We start from the raw sequence: 23,854 nt of genomic DNA on the forward strand, positions 1-23,854 counted from the left end.
TCTGCTTTTGAATATGCTATCTAGGTTGGTCATAACTTTCCTTCCAAGGAGTAAGCGTCTTTTAATTTCATGGCTGCAGTCACCATCTGCAGAGATTTTGAAGCCCAAAAAAATAAAGTCTGACACTGTTTCCCCATCTATTTCCCATGAAGTGATGGGACCGGATGCCATGACGTAGATTAATTTAAACCAAGTACACTAATGTATTTTTAAGATATGTAGACATTAGCAATATGCAGTAAATACATACTTACTGTAAAACAAGAGTGAGTAATTTTATTGCTTGTACTGCAACATCATATTCTTTGTCAAGGGTCATAGAAACAATTCTATCCTAAGGATGAAAAAAAAATATTCTTAAAGGGAAACCAAGAGAAAAATACTTGAAAATAACAGGTAAATGTTAAATACTTAGAGTAATACTAACCTTGAACCGACTGGTAAATAGCTCCAGTTTGGAATTAAGTTCCTTGTTATAATAAAGCCCTTGTAGAGCAGTGAGACATTTGAGTCTTACCTCACCTTGCTGAATTAAATGAGAGGAGAAAATGCATTAAAACTTTGCATATTTTCAACCTGAGCACACAAGATATATACCACATCTTCTACTTTAAATATGTTCTATACTATGGTATTTCTTCAGAAACTCTCATCCTTGACAATGCAAAAATAGGAATCAATATATACGTTTTAGACTAAATACCTTTGGGTTACTATTACTGTAGGTCAAATGAAAATATTTTGAAAATTTGTTCAGAGCAATGTTATTGGGAAAGATGACATTAGCATATTTCACAGTAAGTTTTCCTTTATAGAAGATAATATTTGTAAGGGATATATACAAAGATCAAGGCTAGGTGAAGAGACAGCCTAAGGGAAAGGCAGATCAATTAAAAAAAATTAAAAAGGTTAGAGGCCAAGTGATAATTTATAATCTGGCTAAGATACATGTTTATCAATAGAATCAAAATTAAAGAAATTTAAGTATATGTATATATGTAGCACTTATATATTAACAGAGTAAGAATTCTTCTTACTATTCTTAAGAAATGTCTTACCACTACCACCATCACCTACATGATCCTGTTGTTTCAGTACAAAAATTGTTTCATGATCAAAGGCTAAATCAGTGCCCAAGATTCAAAAATCTAGGGTACTTTATGTGATAGAGACCATATATTCATGAACAGATAGAGAAGAATAAAGGAGAGAAGCCTACAGGAATGTGCTCCCAGTTACACGTATATGCAGATAATTCACTATGAATGACAGTAGCACATAGCTATGCTTATGTGTAGAAAGAAAAGCACTATATATATCTTACCTTATCATGCATAGTCCAACCAACATATTTTAAATAACTGTCATTAAGAAAGGCATCACTATACATTTTCATCCAAATGCCAATTTCTTCAATGCAAATAGCTCGGATTTCAGCTATTGCATCACTGCATGGAAGAAAGAAAATTATGCATGTTAGTATCAGTATACCACAGGACTTGTGGATTCTTTATGCAACGCCAATACTTGATACCTACTATGAACATACCACTACCTTAAGTATTACTGGGGATTTACAAGAAGAATTGAAGCATTTGCCCAAAGCTTACAGTCTAGTTGTCGAAGTACAATTATCACTAAATAAATACTTAAAGTTCAATAAACCTACAAACAAAATCCAACTCCCACCTTCTCTATCATGTCATACCCCAGCCTTTATTCACACCTGCTGGGCACGGTGTATTCAGAAGACAGTCGGAACATTAGTCTGGTTACAGTGTATTTTCCAGGTGAGAATTAGTTACACCTAATATTGAGGCCAAGCTCAATTTGGATTTGAACATCATATAAATTATTCTGAATTCATCCTGTAGGTACTGGTAAGTCATTCAACGCTTTTGAGTAGAGGAATGATTCAACAAAAGAATGTTTTAAGACAACTGCAATAATCTCTAGAATGATGAAGGAATAGACTAAAGTAATGGTGACAGTAGAAATAAAAAGGTAAGAATGGACAAAAGGATATTACAAAGCAAGTATTAACCTGATTTAGTAACTGCCAAATTAAGAAAATGACAAAGTTAAATAAAAATGCCACCAATATTTAAAGAACAGGTTACTGCAGAAATGGTGGCAAGACTACCTATTTCTTTCTTCTGCTCATTCAAAATAAGGGCAACAACTCACTTAAATCTACTCAAATTTTCCCACTGATATTCAAATCGAAGAGGAAAGAATCAGGAATCAAAATGTACAGTCTCGGCTAACACAGTACATCCAAAAGCAATTAAGTGTTCTGTACCCTCACTCTTAGTAACAGTAGTAGCTTCCATTTTCTGGGCATCTACAAGTCGAGCACAACATTCCCCCATTTTTCAGATAGAAAATAAAGTTCAGAGCAGTTAAGTAACTTGTCTTGAGTGTCCCAATCAGTGGAAGACCTTAGATTCTAACACTGATCTTACTCTTAACACTGTTACCACTAAATTTATATTGCCTAAACCACTAAATAACCAAACTTGAAGAGAATAAGAGTTACATAGAAAAAACTGTCCTGACTTACCGGTATCTATGTACAAACACTCCCTTAAATATTGCATTCATCATATTTTCTATTTCATCTTGATTTTCTTGAAGCTGAAAAGAACACATCATTGCTTTGCAATTATAATAGAAAACAACCAAAAGAACTTGTAAAAGTTGGTACAAACACAAATGTATGTTTCTCCAGAGTTTTGATATTTTCATGCAATTTTTAATTTCACTAAATGAAAAGTGTCCACATAGAAAAACTAAAAGCTGTTGCATAAAAGGTAGCTAAACTCCCTTGATATCTGGAATATTTCTACATTGTTGTTAATGTCATTGCTAATGTTTAGCTGGTTGACTAATTTTTTCAGATGGTCACATATTTCTATTGTATAAATGTATGTAAAGAAATCTTTTAAGTAGTTTATTATACTAGTGAGTATAGTGAAGTCGCTCAGTCGTGTCCGACTCTCTGCGACTCCGTGGAATGTAGCCTACCAGGCTTCTCCATCCATGGTATTCTCCAGGCAAGAATACTGGAGTGGGTTACCATTTCCTTCTCCAGGGGATCTTCCTGACCCAGGGATCAAACCCGGGTCTCCCGCATTAGAGGCAGACGCTTTAACCTCTGAGCCACCAGGGAAGCCCATTTTATTATATTACTTATCTATTAAATAACATTTATGTTCATATAAAAAAATAACAATGCTTCATTATCTTGGTCTTTAGCATCTGAAAATTAACTCATGTTATCTACTGCCTAATCAAAGAACAAAAAAGTTTGAGTAAAATGCCTTGGCAAAAAATTTGTCTTCTTGCTAAATATTTTTAAGGGAAACAAGGCTCACTTGAAATAATCAACTAAACATTTCAAATCTTGGATGACTTATTTACTTCCATATATTTTCAATTCAGAGCTTTAGAGTTAAGAGAAAATTGATTCAGAGCTTCAGAATTACAAGAAAAATCTTTCACACTCTAAGTATCAATTAGCTTTCAGAATTATGTTCTGTGTTTTCATAAAACACTTTTTTTCTTTTCACAAGTGTAATCTCACATTTCCAAATAATGCGAACAGGGCACATACTTGTATTCATTAGCACAATCAAAGGCACAGGAGGGCTTTCAACATGTTTAAAAACTCAACCCAACCTAGAAGTATTAATATCTTATGTGATAGAAGAATTTTAAACTCAAAACTCTTTTATATCCATTCATTCTATGTTCAGAATAAGGCCATAATTTTATACATTATGTTCAGCTAATAAAGCATCCAATGCAATTTATTAACTAAATTAAAGGGCAAAAGGTCAATTCATTTGAACTACAGTTAATCCTTGAACAATGTAGGGGTTAGGGTTGCTGACCCTCTGCACAGTTGAAAATCTAAGTAAAACCTATAGGTGGCCCTCTGTATATGCAGTTTCACTGTATCCACGGTTTCTGCACATACAAGGTTTCACAACCAAAGATTCAACCAACCATGGATCATATAAGAACTGTACTATTTACTACTGAAAAAAAAAAATCCATGTGTAAATGGATCTGCACAGTTCAAACATATGTTTGAATGGTTTCATGGTTCAAATGTTTACGAAAAAGAAAAATTTAGGCATGGGGGAAATGTGGGCAAGATTTTTCTGGCTTTTCTTGGGCAAGGGGCACTTTTAAAAGTTATTGGCTATCTCAGAAATGACCAACTTTTAAATTATAGTTACTACAATCACCCCCACAAAATGTCAGAATCAAGTAATTTATGGAATACCATGGCAAATATCCCATGGCAAATATTTTAGCTCAACTACATTAGCAATGTTTTTGAAACATCAGACTTTGCCTATTCAAAATAAAAATAAACATTCCCAATATCAGATAGCAAAATATTATATTACCAATGAAGAAGGAATTTAAATAAAAAAACACAACATCGAGGGAATCCCCTAGTGGTACAGTAGTTAGTACTCAGCACTTTCACTGCTGGGGCCTGGGTTCAATCCCTGTCCGAAAACTAAGATCCCACATGCTGCATGGCATGGCCAAAAAAAAAAAAAAAAACCCCAATACCAAAAATTTTATTAATTACTTTTTAGCATAGAACTGAAAAAACATTTTCCTCATTCAAAGTTGAATTTGGTGGTCAGTCATTAATGTTACACAAGGGTCTCTTACACTACACACACAAAACATACACACACACACACACCCCAAAAACATGGATTATGACACCATAAATAGCTTATCCCTATTTTTCAAAGGGATTTTACATAAGTGAAACCTCATTTGATCCCGACAATAAATTGAGGGTAGAGTTAGGAGATAGAATTTCACAGTAGACATGAATAACAATAAAGCATAAGACAACTTGTCAGACTGGCCCAGGACTCCTTACTTGAAGAGTTCAACTCTTAATCCTAGTCCACACAGAAAGGAAATATATACAGAAGGTACTCTTGGCATGGACAGTCAATAAAAATAAGTTAGATGTATAAACAACTTTAAACATATTGTTTAAATTTTTCAAAAAATTTTATCTGATGAACTAGAAAAGTTATATATCATAATTAATGGTGACTAAGTTGGTCACACATTAACAGCTTAAATATTCAATACAAGAGTGTACCTCTTTCCGCTTCTGTAGCAGGAGTTCTAGCCTCTCATTGGCTCGTTTTCCAATCATTTTATTCCGTTCTGCCTCATACTGTCTTTGTGTATTATCCATATTAATGCTAAGATTTAGTGCCACATTCACCAAAGCTGTCATCAACTTCATAGCTATTTTTAAATGGAAAATGTTGAAATTAGTCTCACAGAAAAATTTACAAGTTATGATCTACTTAAGAAAAATTAAAAACAAGATGGGCTGTTCCACTTCTAATAGAAAAATACAGCTGCTACAAATGACAATAATAGTACAACAACAGCTAATGTGTATCGAATACTTACTATATGTCAGTCAGTTACCTATGTTAAGTATTTCTCGGATTAACTCCTAATCCTTACAACAGCCCTCAAATTAAATATTATTCTCATTTCATTCATGAAGAATCTTAAGTTCAGGGAGCTTAAGAAATCTGCCTCAAACTACACAATTCATATACATAGTTAAAACAAGATTCAAAACTAGATAATATTACTCTAGACTATGCTCACTATTCAATGATAGGTCCCCTACAATGACCTTTTCAAGAGATCATGATTTACCTTCTAAATAAATTTTGACTAATACAGCAGTCATTTAGCTATCCAGCAACCAAAGGGGGAGGGAACGTAAGTGCTTTTTATCAAAGTACAGTGTGTAGAAATGTTGGACAGTTTTATCAGTATTTGATTTCCTTTAATTTTACTCTTATTATATATCATCATAAAGACAATGATGCAATTATGAAAGACAGATCAAGATAAAAAGTCAAAAGTACAGAGTAAAATGTCACTCAATGAAGTGCTTTGTATCAGAGTTTCTCCAGATCTCCACCTTGTTATTGAACTCTTGCTACTGAGACAGAACTCACTGCCTGTGATTTCAAACTTATTAATTGAAATATCTGAACATATTATGCTTTTTTTTCAGCTTAGATCAGACTACTTCTCAAGCCTGATTCACTGCATGACAGAACACCACAAAACTAAACCTTAATTTCTGGCTACTAGCTCTCTTTAAACGGAGAAGGCAATGGCACCCCACTCCAGTACTCTTGCCTGGAAAATCCCATGGATGGAGGAGCCTGGTAGGCTGCAGTCCATGGGGTCGCTAGGAGTCGGACACAACTGAGTGACTTCACTTTCACTTTTCACTTTCATGCACTGGAGAAGGAAATGGCAACCCACTCCAGTGTTCTTGCCTGGAGAATCCCAGGGACGGGGGGAGCCTGGTGGGCTGCTGTCTATGGGGTGGCACAGAGTCGGACACGACAGAAGTGACTTAGCAGCAGCAGCAGCTCTCTTTAAAAGAGATTCCCAATCTTCTGCTCTGAGCTATTGTATACCCTCAGCAAACCATTTTCTCATTCTGATCTAAAATTATTCACCTTGCCCATTATATGTTTTTAATTTACTTTAACCATTCAAGTTCTTAAAATCAAAGCTACCTAAGTACACAGATCAATCACATTCATAATTTGTGACCTCAAATCTAAAAACCTACAGGGAGACTGTCCGCATTTTTTTTAATGGAGGGCTGAGCAAAAGAACATCTTTAATCACAGCTTTAATTCTTTAGGGAAATACTCTAAAGGAAAAATATCCCCACATTTAGAGAATGAAAAATTTTTGTAGAAATCAAAATATTCTATCATTAATGCATAGAATACTTAACAATTAATGCCTGGTCAATTTACTCATACTCAAATTAAAAGGCACATATTCAATAATGGTATATGAACAATTTTACCTTTAGCACAAAAGAGAAACGGGGACATTTTATCAACATCAACATCAAAAATCACTGTTCTAGAATTAATCATGTGAGCCTTAAAAATATAACTTATTTCATGTAAAAATCAGAGAAACTGACTCAGCCTAAAGTTACTCAGAAGCATAAGAAAAACCAACTTTTTTGATGTGGTTAAATAAGCATCATCCTATAGGGACAATCTTACTGGGACTATGCTAGTAGTGACTATGCACACAGGTCATTTAGAACTACATATCCAAAATCACTGCTCCCCAAATTTGATGTCAATACCTTCCCTGATAAAACATATTTCAAGACCAAACAGATTACTATGCCACAGAAAGGGAGAAGAGGTAGATAGGAATCAAGTAGGTTTAACACAAGAAAATTATAGTATGTCTTCAGAGAACCAAACTATCATTCCATTCTCCATAATTCATGGGAGTTGGAGGAAAGGGGAGAATGTGCTCTTAGGGGCTATTTAATAAATAAAATTAATTTGTCACCATAATGTCATTCCTTTTAATGAAAACCATTTTCATCTCTAACCTAAGAAAATGCAAAAAAAGATTTCTAAATACTGACCTGCCAGGGTGCTTGTATGTCGAAATGCTCTGACTTGTGAGTCAGACAATCCTGTAAGAAGTGAAATGACTGTATCCATCATGTACTCATCATATATGATACTATATTGACACTGCCGTACTAATACGCCAATGAATTCACAGAAACTGGATTTGAACTTCTTCCACTGAGGACCAGCCATGGTAAGTGGATAATCTCCACTATCCTAAAATAGAAATTTTAAACAGCAATTTCACTTAAAACCCATAATTCAATAAACTTGTTTTTGAAATACTCTAGGCAGAAGCTGAAAAGACTCCTTTATCTCATCTTCTATAATAAATCCTCAAAAGTAGGCAGAAGAATAATATGCAAAGGTAGAGATACCTTTGAACACATCTGGTCTTTTATTTAAGATAAAAATGGATAGTCTGAATTCACTCCAACCAATGAAAATATATACTAATTACATACCAAAATAAAAAGCCTCTCCCATCAAATAAAACTTTATTCTGATAAGCAAAGATATAGTCACTGAATTTCTTTAAAACAAAACTGAGCAAAAATCAAACCAAAGTTGCCTGTTTTAATGATTCAACATGATGAAATCATATTCTCAGCCAGTCTAATAGATTCATGTATGACTTATAAACAATCAAAGGATTACAATGTATGTTTTTATTAGCTTCAGGATATCAAATACTCGGCAGATGTAAACAATAACTTTTTTTAAGTGAAAACAAGCTAGAATGACCTGTAAAGACAGGTACTCAAGTATTCCTATGTATAATATGGGGCATTCACCAACAAAGATACACTGAGGTCCTCCATAAATCATTAAAAACAAACAAGTCTTAAGAATAAACGCAGAGACCAATACTACATAGAAATTTCTGACAAGAATGTCCTAAGGTCATTATGGTTTAGTAAATTTTTTAACAATTAAATTTTGTCATTAGAGCCATATATTTTAAAAAATTTTAAGTAAAGCCATACACAAGTTGAACTATGTCTCATCTGAAAATAAGATCCCAATACTTCACAAAAAAGGTTTTCTTCTATTTTCTGATTGGCTCATTTAAGCACTATACTGAAAAGGTAGCATCTTAACTGTTGTTAGCAACTTGGTTTGCTGGTATTTTCAAATCTTATTTCAGGTATCTTATTTCAAATAGCTATTGAGAACAAAGTTCTCACTAAAACATTTAATATCAGAAGGTTAAAAGAACACCATTCCTCATAATTACATCTCAACAACTTAGAGACTGATTAATAGCACTTAGTGATCATCAAAACCATTTTAACAATTCTTATCTTTCAGAAAAATAGTTGAAAGCTCCTTCATCTGAATAAGGTAAAAAAAAAAAAAAACATATAAAACTCAAATGAGAAAGGCTTTCTAATTAAAAATTCACAACGAAAAGTTTTGAAGAGTAAAAACTACTGGGGCTTGAATACAGATGTGAACAAAACAAACAAAAATCCCTGCCTTGACGGAGTTTATATTACAGTAAATCTAAATATGTCTTTATTGGCAATAATACTTCAAAGACATCACTATAATAATCAACTAAGGTCTAAGCTACTATTTATTATGTATTTGTATTGTTCTTGTTATTCACATGTGAAACATAAATAAGACTTTAAACAATAAAATATACCTGCATGCATTTATCTTTGCCTGAGCTTACACATGCTCATGGGCACTTAATTTTATTCTCGGTTGAAATTTTAATTTTTTAACAAAAGAGCTAACATTTAGTTCTTACTATGTGCCAGACATTGTAAAATGCTAAGGAAGTTTTCAAACATTGCATTCAGTTTTCTTAAGAGCCCTTTAAGTATTTGTAGCTCCATTTTACAGATGATGAAACTTACGCTAAGACAACAATTTGCCCAAGGTCACATGGCCATCATTTAACTGGATTTCTACTACCAAAGCTTTTATCTACAACACTAATATTCAAAATTTTATATTCTGAAGATCAAGGTACATAAAATTATCACAATATTTAGGGTATTAACTTACCTCATCAAACTCTTCAGTCATTTTTCGAATTATTTCAGAGTTCTGCATATGTCTAAACATTTCTGCTGTGACAACACCTGAAATTTCCAAGAGTAAGAAGTTAATACATGGTAAATAAAAAAATAGAGAACTTCTAAGTCCATCTCTAACACTAATATGTCTACAGTCACACAATAAGGTATACTTCTATATCACGTGATCTTCACCATGATACTCAATCCTATAAAGCACAAACACCATTCTCAACATACATAAGAAAACAGACCCACACTTCTGACAGGTATCTTTTCTTTCTTTTCATGGAACAATCAGCCTTAGCCATTTCTACCTAACTCACTTTACTCACTCCTAGAATATGTATATTCGCTAAATTCTTTAATATAAAACATATGTCATCAATAATGAGGCAGCCATCTAGGATAACATTTAAAGCCCTGAGGATGAACCTGAAGAAAATAAGGGAAAGAGTAATAGGAAGAATTCACTTTGGGCAGGTTTCTTTATTAAGCACAACTGTACATAAGGCAACTGTATCCCACCATCCACCTCAAAGGACTTCAAATACACAAAAGTAGTAAGTTGTAGTTCCTGCTCATCCAGAAGTCTGTAACCTAGTTGTAAGTTTAAACAAAGAATAATGGGGTGGGGGGGTTGGCAGGGATAAAGTATTAAAGGTAGTACATAATAAATGCCCTAATGAGTGGAAAAACCAAGATAGGCTAAAAAAAAGGAAAGAAAAGAATTAAGATTTGAGTAAGTAGGTGTTTCACAGAGAAGGAATCTGATAGTGGACATTTCCTTTTAAAGGAGGATGGGATAGGAGGGGAGAAAGGATACACATTACAAGTAGTAGTATAACTGTATCACTTTGTTGTATACCTGAAATTAACACAACACTGTTAATCAAATATTAATATGTTTCAAAAATAAAAGACAAGTGTAAAAGTTAGCCAGGTATATGTCAAATATCAGAAAAGGAATTTCTAGGGAAAAAGTATGAGTAGGAGACAATGCAAGAAGTCATACATGAATTTTCATTGATAGGGTGTCACCAAAAAAAAAAAAAAAAGAATAACTGTAAAAAGTGAATTTTTTAAACTACATTTCTATATTATTTATACTTTGCCAGTCTAATCACTATGAATACTATAAATATAATAATATCTAGAAGGATGTCTTGGGACTCCCCTGGCAGTCCAGTAATTAAGACTATGTGCTCCCAATACAGGGGGCACAGGTTCCATCTCTGGACAGGGAAGTAAGATCGAGCATGGTGCAAGGTGTAGCCAAAAAATAAAAGAATGTCTTGGTACAGGAAGACGAGATTTATTATAAAAATTAGATACAATTAATAGATGTATTTCAATTGACCAAGCTCTATTTTGTGTATGTGTGCATGTGTGTGTATATAAAACTAAAAACAGCAACAAAACATCATACTGTCTTTCCAACTCCTAATCTGAAAGAGCAATAGCTACGTGAGCTCCTTCTCTATAGACATGCAATTTAAGACCTTCCAGTAGTCCAACAAAGCCAGCAGAATTAGAACATGAACTAACATCCACTGAGCCTCCTATGTACCGGCCACTTAAGCCCTGAAAACAAGCCTGTATAGCAGGTACTATAATCCTGGCTTTACAAATGAGAAAACTGATGCTAAGGCAAAGAGAAATTATAAATAATTTCTGTGACATTATTAGTCAACATCATGTTGCCCAGCCCCAGGTGATATCAATTTATACTGGTACTGTAAAAGAACCCTTACTTACCACCTTAAAAAAAAAAATGGTTGTTTACAAATAATAACAAATTTGGAAGCAAGCATGATTTCTCCAGCTAAAGAAGCACATTCTCAAAAACGTTTTGAAGGAGTTTTTAATTTTTATTTAGAGCCATGAATATATCTCAAAAACTTTCCATACTTTATACCCAAATACTGTAAATTTGGTAATGCTAGAGAACAAGTAACTCAATCCCTGAAATAATTTATATGAAATAAACATTTAGATATGTCAAAGTAAACATATTGCATACAGCTTGACAAACTTCTAAAGCTCCTCCTCACATCTAATAAATCATGTAACAGTCATAAACTCAAATATAAAGAGAAAAGAAAGTGGCTGTCACAAACTTCATGCATTTAATTCTTCTGAGGCAGGTATGAAGGAGCCATCAGGACACCAGGCCAGATCCCACTGCCTTAAAAGTGTGGGGGACATGAAATGAGTTATTTAAAAACTGGTAAACTGAAAAGTGACAGTCAACCAGAAAAGAAAAAAGGAAACAACATTGGCTGCAGAATCACCAACCACAGAGCGGTCTGGAGCCACTCAGTGTGGGGCCAAACATCTCTCCACCTACCTCAAGAGCTACAAAAAGCATTAACTACAGTAAAATAACTGACACTCATAATAACAATCCTAGATCCACAGGCATAGGTTAAAGTACACTGTATATACTTAAATATGTGTCTAATTCATTTAAAAAGGAATTCCATCAAAATATTTTTGAGTATGTTTAAGTACGTAATGACCTTAACATGGTAAAATCCACTTTATGACTCTTCCATGATTCTAAAATTATTATTATAGTGGTGTTTAAGTTTTCAATACCTTCAATTTTAAAAAATCTTCACAACCTGATTTATGATAAGATATATCCAACTGTTGAATGGTTAAGTTCCTTATTTATAAATACAATGAGGCCAGAAAAGGAATGTATCCGATAAAGGGAAAACGCTCTGACTATGGCTTTGTTTTAAAACTGCTTATTTAGAAACCTAATCAGGAAACTATAATGGATCAACTAAGACTGAATTTCAACTCATCAAATTATTTCTGGCACCTGTTCAGTTGTTTTGTCATCAACCTTCCGCTTCAAAAAATCTAAAGAGAAAGGACATGGCCCTTAATTACACAACACAATAAATACGTACTTGTGCCCTTCTATTCCAGAAAGATGGAATGGACATGGGCAAAATAAAAATAATATCAACATATCTCATTTTCTAAAGAGTTTATCTGGTTTATCATACTGTCATTACCACAACACTTCCTCTGAGCAGATTCAGTAGAATTTTCTAATACTGATACGCAGATATTTCTAGCTAAGAAGCTGAGTAAACTAGGCAACTCTCTGTACTCTAAAGTTCAGACGTTTTTAAAAATTCTCAAAACTGACCACATTAATGGCATTATGAAGACCATAGATTCAAGAAGTTAACAGATTTGTCTATCAGGCCTCACATATAACATTTAATATGAAGATTGCACTGAAAGTTGTGATCAACCCTATAAAATGCATCAGTTCTTATAATATTACTTGTTTTCCAATTTCAATGACAGGATTTTCAAAGAAGTTTTATGGAATTAAATGAGTAGATTGCTTCTTGGGATCTTTTCTTCAGATCTGTTTAAACCATTCTTTAGCATCTTAATTTTTTCCATCTATTTTTAAGCCATCTTCCCTCCTCCTGACTTCTAATGCCCATGTTTTTGGTGCCATTTTCATTTTTAAAAAGAATAGCCTTGGAAAACTCTGTAACATTTATTTGGCTGTGCATTTTTCTTGTAGAATTTCAAGGATGGGCCAAGTTTAGGGAGACAGACTAGGTCAGAACCTGCCCATGATCTTGACTACTTCATTTACTGATTCACATCAGGGTATAAGACTCCCCAATTTACACAGTTTTGTCCCTCTGGCCAAATGTGTGCACTGTAAGTTTTTGTCTCAGGAAAGACATTTCTACATTTTATATTTTCCATACTCTTAATTCAAAATCTTTTAAAATAAAGTATAAACACTTTAAACAAGACCCCACTCCAGAGTTTCTCTTTTAGGGGAAAAAATCTGGAAATTTCACCAATACCTTACTTAACTTACTTAGTTACTTACTTACCTACTTACTTACTTTCTTACTGTAATTCATGGCACTTTTTAACTCCCTACACTTTACAATTCCCTGCCACTTGAACCTGTATCTCTTCATTATCTTCTTCCTCCCTTCTTAATCCATTTCTTTGTTCCTAAAACCAGATGCTGAAAGTGGGAAATATATCTAATAAAAGTAACATAACATTATAAATTACCAAGTTCTTCATTAACTTTCACATAGAATCCAACAGTCTCAACAGACTTCCTCTCTTCGTTCTTTACTCTTTTTACTTTACATATTTTGTATAGTTATAATGCAAATAACTCAACATCTTGGCATTATTTTCCACACAAAATGTTAATAATCTTTAGGTGAAACAAAAAAGAAGATAACATTTGGGAATATTCTGATTCCAAAATAAATATATCTTACCTTTACAGCCTGAACACTGAATAAAAAAGTTGATGAGGTCAAGAAGTGCTATATCTCGGTCATGCTTGTATGACTCTATCCAATCATCTACTACCGACTACAGCAAGAAGGGGAGAAAAAACATTAGCTTTTTCTAACATTCTAAGATTTAATTCAGATCAACGTCATTAAGATGCAACAATAAGTGGCATCACATTACTTCAATAAATACATATTTGTATACCAAAATTTACATTTTAACAATAAAATGAAATCAAATTCAGTAAATCCATCACCTGATTATACATAACGATGATCCATTGTCCTTAACTTTTGAATTAAAAGGAATCTGAAAACGGTAGGAATCAACTTTATAAACTGAAATTTCTTAGTGATATTATAAACATCTTAGAAAATATTAAAATAGTTGACAAAAGTATTGCACTTAGTAGTATCTAAATATTTACAATGCTGGTGGAATGAAAACTTTACAAAATTTTTAAAAAGAAGTAAATGCCTGGGTCAATGAGGAAATGCAAATAAAATAACACTTTTTCTCGAGTGAGTGCTAATAATCCCATATTAATAAAAAAGAGAAATTGAAGGCTAAATAAACACCAAAAGAAAGATAGTTCATGAATCTGGAGACCTAATGTTGTTAGATGACAGTACCCTCCAAACTGATCTATAGACTCAATGCCACCCCTATCAAAATGCCAGCTGATTAGCTTCTTAGCAGAAATTGGAAACTTGATCCTAAAATCCTTAGGGTGATGCAAGGTATACAGAATAGTCAAAATAGTCTTGAAAAGAGAACAGTGTCAGAGGACTCACACTTCATGACTTTAAAACCTATTACAAAGCTACTGGCATAAGGACAGTTATGAAGATTACTGAAATAAAATTTCAAGTCCAGAAATAAATCCTTAGACTGACAGTCATTTGATTTTTGACAAGGATGTTAACCCAATTCAACACAGAAAAACTAGTCTTTTCAACCAATGGTGCTGGGACAACTGGACATCTGTAAGCAAAACAATGAAGTTGGACCCTTTCTTACATCATACACAATACTTTACTGAAAATGGATCAAAGACCTAAATGTAAGAGCTAAAACTAAATTTAGTAAAACTAAATTTACAGAAGAAAAACTTCATAATCATGTTAGGCAAATCGTTCTTAAATATTAGACCAAAGGCACAAGATGAAAGAAAGAATAAGTTTGACCTATCCAAAATTAAAACTTTGTTCTTGAAAGGAATCCATTAAGAAAGTGAAAGGATAACCTGCAGAATGGGGGAAAATATTTACAAATCATGCATCTGATATGGAATTTATGCCCAGAAAGATAAAGAACTGTAATTCTGTAATTTTAAAAAGCCAAATAATCCAATTAAAAATATAGGCAAAGGACTGGAATAAGTGCTATATAGAAGATACACAAATGGCCTATATAGCACTTGCAAAGATGATCAATGTAATTGGCCACAAAGGAAATGGAAATCAAAACCACAAGAAGATACCACTTCACTCCCACTAAGATGGCTGTAATAAAAAAAGGAAAGACAATAACAAACGCTAGCAAGAATTTGGAGAAACGGAATGCTAAACCACTGCTAGTAAAAATGTAAAATGGTGCTGTCGCATTGAAAACAACAGTTTGGTAGCTCCTCAAAAGGTTAAAGAGTTAAATGACCTTGCAACTCAACTCTTAGGTATATTACCCGAGAGAAATAAAAACAAACATCCAAACAAAACCTTATTTAGTAATAATCATATAACAGCATTATTCACAAAAGTCAACAGGTAAAAATAAAGTACAGGTACATCAAGGGATGAACAGATAAACAAAATATGGTCTATCCATACAATGGAATGTATTATTTGGCAATAAAAAATAATGAAGTTGTAACACATGCCACACCATGGATGAACCTTAAAAACATTATGCTAAACCAAAGCCACTCAAAAACAATCATATATTTGTATGACTTCATTTATATGAAATATCCAGAATAGGCAAATTTATATAAAGTACATTCATGGTTGCCTAGACTTTCAGTCCGGAGAAGGCAATGGCACCCCACTCCAGTGTTCTTGCCTGGAGAATCCCAGAGACAGAGGAGCCTGGTAGGAGGCCATCTATGGGGTCGCACAGAGTCGGACACGACTGAAGTGACGCAGCAGCAGCAGCAGCAGACTTTCAGTCAGGTGAGGAGAAAGTGACTGCTAATGGCATGAGGTTTTTTTTCTGGGGATGGAAAAAATTCTAAAATCTGACTGTGGTGATGGCTGCACAACTCTTGTGAATGTACTAAAAACCATTAAATGTACACCTTATAACAGTGAATTTCATGGTTTGTGAAGTATATCTCAATAAAGTAATTTTTTTAAAAAAGAAGAAAACTAAAAAATAATAGTAGTGCTGAGACCTCCCTGGCAGTCCAGTGGTTAAGACTCTGTACTTCAACTGCAGTGGGAGCAGGTTTGACTTTTGGTTGGGGAACTAAGATCCTGCATGCTGCACAGCTCAGCAAATAAATAAAAGCAGTACTATATTCCTTTGTGGACAGAAGAGGAAACCACAAGACAGATAAAAACAATTTTTAAATAAAATTTTAAAATTAGGGTGATAAAAAAGTTAATATAAAAATAAAAACTCAGGAAGGAAAATGTTTTAAGTTAAATACATACGGAATCTGAGTATGAAATGAATTAATAAAATACATACAACTTGATGTACAAAAAAAGAAAAAGGAAATATTATTTAAGAATTATCTGGCTCATGGAGATTGGACATTTTCTTAAAAAATGTTTAATTTCTAGATTTTCATCTTTTTCTATATTTTATAGCAGCTTGTGTATGTCGACCAACTCAATTTATGAAAGAAACATTTTTAAGATGATTCTCAAATATGATACAAGCAATAAATATCAAGAGAATATATTACGTGACTATGGAAGTTTAAAAACATGGCCCCAAGTTGTTTGACATTGCTCCTCAAAAAGAAATGAAGTCTATGTCCCCTTCTCTAGAACAGAGTGCAGTAAAAACGACGCTTCCAAGATTAGGTGATAGAAGGCTATTCAACTTCTGCACTGGGTTCTCGCAGCCCTATGGAACTAGACACTGCCTCTCAGTACAGTCTCTCTACCCCAGAAGCTACTTCTTACAGTAAAGTAAGAAGCCAAAGTCACATGGAAGGACCATTTGTAGGTACTTAATGACAGCACCCTTACGTCAGAAAGTGAAGAGGAACTAAAAAGCCTCTTGATGAAAGTTAAAAGAAGAGAGTGAAAAAGTTGGCTTAAAGCTCAACATTCAGAAAACTAAGATCATGGCACCTGGTCCCATCACTTCATGGCAGATAGATGGGGAAACAGTGGAAACAGTGTCAGACTATTTTTGGGGGCTCCAAAATCACTGCAGATGGTGATTGCAGCCATGAAGATAAAAGACGCTTACTCCTTGGAAGGAAAGTTATGACCAACCTAGATAGCATATTCAAAAGCAGAGACATTACTTTGCCAACAAAGGTCCGTCTAGTCAAGGCTATGGTTTTTCCTGTGCTCATGTATGGATGTGAGAGTTGGACTGTGAAGAAAGCTGAGTGCCGAAGAACTGATGCTTTTGAACTGTGGTGTTGGAGAAGACTCTTGAGAGTCCCTTGGACTTCAAAGAGATCCAACCAGTCCATTCTAAAGGAGATCAGTCCTGGGATTTCTTTGGAAGGACTGATGCTGAAGCTAAACTCCAATACTTTGGCCAACTCATGCGAAGAGTTGACTCATTGGAAAAAGACTCTGATGCTGGGAGGGATTGGGGGCAGAAGGAGAAGGGGACGAGAGAGGATGAGATGGCTGGATGGCATCACCGACTCAGTGGACATGAGTTTGGGTGAACTCCAGGAGTTTGTGATGGACAGGGAGGCCTGGCGTGCTGCAATTCATGGGGTTGCAAAGAGTCGAACACAACTGAGCAACTGAACTGAACTGAACTGAAGGTACCAGTTCTAGGTGAGCCCAGCCTTCAAGTCACTCCTGACTAGGCACCGAACATGAATAAAGTCTCCAGATGATCACAGTCCCTGCTTTTGTCACCTCCAGGCATTAAAGCTATCTCACCTAAGACCCCAGGCATCATGGATGGAAGCATAGAAGAGACAACCCTATTTACCTCTGTATGAATTCTAGATCCACAGAATCACTAAGCATAACATAAAAAAATGGTTGTTCTTTTACATCACTTAGTTTGGGGTGTTTGTTATGCAGCAATTGATAAGTAGAACAAGGGCTATTCTCATCAATAAGGACACAAAAATATTTAATGAAATCTTACAAAATATCACCATGTCTTATCAAAAAGTTATTCATGAAGCTCAAAACAGAAATTATACTAGAATTTATATAAGGCCACTGTAATAAATACAAATACAAATAGTAAACAATACAAGCTATCATGATGAAATATATTTAAAAATTTAGCCATCAAATTGTATACTAAAAACTCATTCAATAAAATTCAACATCTATTATCTAATAGAACTAGGGGCACATGCATGATTTCTTCTTTTTAAAGAATTATTTTAAAACTGACAGTGAGTCCTGTACTTATTCACTCTCATTTATAATTACCGGAATAGGGATATCCTAGGGATCCCTGTTGGGCTGCCATCTATGTGGTCACACAGAGTCGGACACAACTGAAGCGACGCAGCAGCAGCAGCAGGGATACAAAAAAATGAATAATACACAGTCCCTGATCTAGGCATTAACAATCTAGAAGCAAATTCGGACATGTGCACAACTGTAATCTACTGAAAAGAGAAAAGTAAGAAATACGTTCAAGGAGAGAAGGAGATAGAATCCAAGAACGTTCCCCACTAAAAGAGTGACATTTGAATTAGTCAATCCTATGTGATATGGAAGGGAGAAAAATAAAGACTACTTTGGGCAGGAAGAAAAAAGCAAGGTCTAGAGGCAGAGAACATACGGTGGCTAGAGAACAGCACGGATGCCATAAAGAAGCCAGGGCTGGGCTGTTAGATAAGGAAGGATCTTAGAAGGTTGTCAACAGAAGACTCTCTTGATCAAATTTGGTGTTAGAAAGATAACACAAGTGGGAGTACACAAAACAAACTAGAGGTGGAGAAATGATTCAGGGAAATCAATGGATACTGTGGATATACTGCGTTTAAGGGGGAAAGTACATTTAGAAGACAAATGGCATAAAGGTACAATCTCAACATATGACAAACCATAAGCAACACAAAAATAAGGAAAATGTTCACTGATATACCATTAACAAAAAGAAATATAAAGCTATGCCAAGTCACTTCAGTCGTGTCCGACTCTGTGCAACCCCATAGACGACAGCCCACCAGGCTCCCCCGTCCCTGGGATTCTCCAGGCAAGAACACTGGAGTGGGGTGCCATTTCCTTTTCCAATGCATGAAAGTGAAAAGTGAAAGTGAAGTCGCTCAGTCGTGCCCGACTCTTAGCGACCCCATGGACTGCAGCCTACCAAGCTCCTCCATCCATGGGATTTTCCAGGCAAGAGTACTAGAGTGGGGTGCCATTGCCTTCTCCAATATAAAGCTAAGCCCTCACATTTTCTATTAAAAATTTCTGATGTGCCAAAAAGTTAAAAAAAAAACCTACAAACTAGACAAAAATAGAATAGCCTAATTAGTTGTAGATATAAGTTGAGATTTCTGATGGTAACAAAAATGACAAAATATCAGAAAGAAAGATTAATGCATTTAACCACTTAGAACAAAATATTACAGACAAAAAGTACAATATAAATATAAAAAGGAAAGTAACGAAATGGTATACAATATGACAGAGATAATTTATCTCTTCAATAAAATTAATCCAAAATGGGAACTAGAGAGGGGAGGATAATTTTTGAATTAGGGAATGACTAAATAAACCATAGCACAGTAATATAAGATGACATTTTTTTAATGTGTACACAAAACAATAATTTAAAATATTAAATAAGAAATAAAATCCACATCCTAATTACAACTATATGAAAGCCAACCATATATGAATAAATGAGTTAATTCAAGAAACTACACTACACTATACAATTGGTGATGGTTCAAAAGCTAACAATCCCTTACATGTAAAAAAATTTTATTTATTAGCTTCAATTAATATTTTATAATAATTTCATTAAACATGTATATGAGTATAGTGTTGATTCAATTTTTAAAAACCACATGGGTATAAAGCCAAAAAGTTTCTGCTGTCATAAAATTATGAAGAAACAAAATTAAGATAATTTGACATGGGTGACTCTAACTTTGTACTTCTGTGCTAAGAAACAGCACAAGTAATAAAATCTGGAATAGACAACAGTGATCAAAATAATTCACTCAAGTGGATAGTGATTACATTAGGTCACTCAACCAAGAATTCTGTATGTGTAAAGAATTTCATGTTTTAACAGCCACTATATAAATTCAGAGGAAATTGAGACATCACAGTCAGGGTTTATAGCAGCATATTTTTTGACCAAATAATTTTTTGTGAGATGCCATTAAAAAAATAATACAGAAGAAAATGACTCAAGACACAGCTTGGTCTTATGTCTGAACTGATAAGATTCCTAGTTTCCCGACTAGTTTGTTGCTTTTCTATAGTAAGTAGTGTGAAAAATTTTTTTTACATATTAGAAAAATCAGGAAAATATTTTATATAACTCACTAAAGTTCTCAATGTACAAATGAACTGGGAAGAACACAATAAACATTACCTGCATAGCACTCTTGCCCATTTTAACAACTTCAAACAACATCATGTTTTCCACTCCATTCTGTTGATGATGACCATTCATTCGGTTTGGACCAGAAGGAGGTTTTCCTCCTCCATTTCCACCTTTGCCCTTCTCTCCTGGACCTTTTTTGCCTTTTTTACAAGTCTGCATAAAGATACAAATTGATTAAGTTATTTTCTTATCCTTGAGAATTCAAAATAAAGCTACAGAAGCAGCTGATAGGGTGCATAATTATAAAATACTCAAACCTGACCTAAAGCAGAGTGCTGCCGGGAGCCGGCATATTGCATATTGAGTGCATATTGCATATTGAGTGCAGCACTTTTCAGGATCTGGAATAGCTCAACTGGAATTCTATCACTGCAGGTAGCCAGCGTGAGGAACTCCACCCATGACAAAGGTCATGAGGAAGGAGGCTTGGCATACGCAAAGGCGGGATCAAGCCTCAGGAGTCTCCCTGGAAATTCTTGAGCAATCTACCCCCAAAACCAGAGTCTGCCTACTTTCTGCTTTGTGCTTTCACCTACACCTCTGACTTTACGGGGGGCTGTCCCCCACTACCTCTCTGAAAAAAGTTAGCTTACAGCTCCAGTTAATAATTCCTGGGTGTGACAGTGTTTAACCTACAAACTCCTTTGGAAATCCTCTAGCCTGCCTGAATAGGTTTTTCCGGCCTCATGTGATTGTTCGGAGCCTCCCAACTGTGAGAGGCAGGAGATGTCCTAAACTGTCTAAACACAGATTCTTTTGAGTAGTTAAAAGATTGATTAGAAATTGTATTGGTGAAGGGATTTTCACTTGTTGGGCCAATGTTTGCTGCTAAGTTTCCATATCCCTTACCTGCTGTGTCCCTGGCAGTGTATTGATTAATATAATTGGTGTAAATAGTAGCTTTAATGTTTGTAACCTGGGACCCTTGAGTTAATTCTTTTTCTTGTTATAGCCCACCACACCTTTGCTCTGTAGGAATGCAACTTTATCTAATGCTTTTGGAGGGTGGCTCCTGACCAATCACCTTTAGAGAAAAATAAGTTTTCTGAAGAAAAGGTCTTAAAATGTTAACAGGCCTCCGGGCCAGAAGATGATGCAAATCACCTAACTTTTGCATATGCTAAGTTTGCAGGAAGAAAGCCTGGCTTGCTGCCTGACTCTACCCCTTCCCCCATTATCCTCTGTGCATAACTTAAGGTATAAAAACTACTTTGAAAAATAAAGTGTGGGCCTTGTTCACCGAAACTTGGTCTCACCATGTCGTTCTTTCTCTTACCTTCTGGCTGAATTATTCAGCCTCTTTTCTACGCTGAATTTCCTCACTGAGCTATCCTTATCTCAGCCTCTTTTCTCCACTGAATTTTCCTACTGAGCTATCCTCATTCTATTACTCTTTATATCCTTAATTAACGTTTAATTAAGCAATTGTTTCCTGATCTTCGCCGACGCCGTCTCTCCTTCGAATACCCTGGTTCAGCCGGGGCTGGTCCCCGGCAGGTGGCGCCCGAACAGGGACTTTCGAAGGTAAGCTCCCCAAAGCAATCAGAGCCATCAGCCCTATTGCTCCCCGTTCTCGGAACAACTGGGTGACCAGCCCTCTTGTTCCCCCACGGAGCAGTTTGGGTCACCAGCCCTACTGCTCCTCCCTCGGAACAGTTTGGGCCATCAGCCTACTGTTCCTCCCCCGGGACAATCTGGGTCACCAGCCCTATTGTTCTTCCAGGGTTCGGGACGGCTAGGACCCCACTCAAGGGTGCCGCGGACCCCCCTGTAGGATAGACAGGGCGAGAGGAGTGGGAAGTGTTGAAAGTGTTAAAAGAGTTAGACTTAGAGAGAGAAAACGGTTTCTGAAGTTAAAAGGCCAAAGAAGAGCCTGATCTTTTAAAAGCTAAAAGCTTTATCTTCTATTATACTTAATTTTCTGACATGGGTAACACTGAAACTAAGAATGGCAACTCTTTACACAAGTAATCTTGAAACTGTTAAAGAGGCTACTGTTAATTTAGATACTTGGGTGAAGGTAAAAAACAACTAAAACTTATCCTATAAATATGATTAAAAATGTTCTGGACCCTCGTCATGAGGCTGTGGGATAGCCTATGGGAGAGGCTACAGCGGTGGATGGTAGTGGGTCTCCACCTTCTGCGCAGATCATATTTTCTGCCATTGACGAAGAAAAGGAGGGAGACTGTGCTCTACCTCCGGAGGAAGGAGAGGGCTTACAGGACGCTGCGGCCGGGCGCCCTGGCGAGCCCCCTCCCCCTCTACACAAACCTTTAAAAATTTATCCAACAATTTCTGATTTAAGGCGACTACTCCACCTCCGCTTGCACCTCCCAGGGCCTAAGAATTCCCCAGTTTACATCCAAAGTCTCCCAGAGCATTGCCTAAAGCTGAAAAAGATAAAAAAGATTTCTTTTAAACAAAGGAGCTTTAAAAAAAAAAAAAAAAACACACAATATACAGAGCCTGCTCCTTGAAGAAAACCCCCTCAGGGGGGCCTCACCCAAGCAAAAAAAATAAATAAATAAAAAGAGAAAAAAAAAAAAAAAGTAAAAAAAAAAAAAAAAGAAAAAATAGAGAAAGATCTAAAGATAGAGAAAAAGCTAAAGAGTGAAAAGGAGAGAGGAACAGAGAAGGAAGGAATCAGGGAATGCAGCAAGATTGAGAAAGGAAGAGAGGAAGTTAGAAAAAGAGATACAGAGAGAAAGAGAGGGAGGAGGGAAGAAAAAGAGAGAAAGAGGGTAAAGGGAAAGAAACGAAGGAAAGAGAAGGGTAGCGAAAAATGAAGGGGGAGAAAAAAGTGAGAAAAGCAGGAAGAGAGGAAGAGAGAGACTGTAAGAGACGCTGTGACCAGGTGCCCTGGCGAGCTCCCCCTCCCCCCCACCCCCTCTGCGCAAACCTTAAAAAAAAAAAAACAACTTATCCACCACTTTCTGATTTAAGGCCATTGCTGCCGCCTCCGTTTGCGCCTTCCAGGGCCCAAGAGTTCCCCACTTTGCCCCCAAAGTTTCTCAAAGTGTTGCCTAAGCCTGAGGAAGATAAAAAGTTTTTTGAACAGTGGAGATTTTAAAACAGACTGCGTGCACAATATGCAGTGCTCCTTGGAGAAAACCCCCTCAGGGGGGTCTCACCCAGGCTAAGAAAAAAGCGGACGGTAAAGGGATTTAGCAACAATATTAACCCCTGATATGCCGGTTGCTCCGATTCCAAGGGGAGTGGCTGGCCCCCCTTCTTGAGGGCATTATAGGACTTGTGCTAGGGTGTAGCTCGCTTTCT

At 35.6% G+C, this 23,854-nt stretch overlaps 1 protein-coding gene across 8 annotated transcripts in view; it reads right to left on the bottom strand.

The window, feature by feature from the left end:
• The window catches only part of STAG2 (STAG2 cohesin complex component), a 141,720-nt gene that overhangs the window by 56,128 nt on the left and 61,738 nt on the right, over window positions 1-23,854 (bottom strand). For all 8 annotated transcript variants that reach the window (XM_086388163.1, XM_086388158.1, XM_086388165.1 and 5 more), the window contains 9 exons: window positions 20,564-20,728; window positions 13,819-13,915; window positions 9,513-9,589; window positions 7,505-7,709; window positions 5,150-5,301; window positions 2,564-2,637; window positions 1,325-1,448; window positions 428-526; window positions 255-334 (listed from right to left, as the gene is read on the bottom strand). In XM_086388163.1, the coding sequence (XP_086244289.1) occupies window positions 255-334; window positions 428-526; window positions 1,325-1,448; window positions 2,564-2,637; window positions 5,150-5,301; window positions 7,505-7,709; window positions 9,513-9,589; window positions 13,819-13,915; window positions 20,564-20,728 (1,073 nt within the window). The remainder of the gene's footprint in view (window positions 1-254; window positions 335-427; window positions 527-1,324; window positions 1,449-2,563; window positions 2,638-5,149; window positions 5,302-7,504; window positions 7,710-9,512; window positions 9,590-13,818; window positions 13,916-20,563; window positions 20,729-23,854) is intronic.

The sequence above is a fragment of the Bos grunniens genome, chromosome X, assembly GCF_055505025.1.
Source record: "Bos grunniens cultivar Pamir isolate PY7600 chromosome X, Bosgru_T2T1.0, whole genome shotgun sequence".
NCBI lineage: Eukaryota > Metazoa > Chordata > Mammalia > Artiodactyla > Bovidae > Bos > Bos grunniens.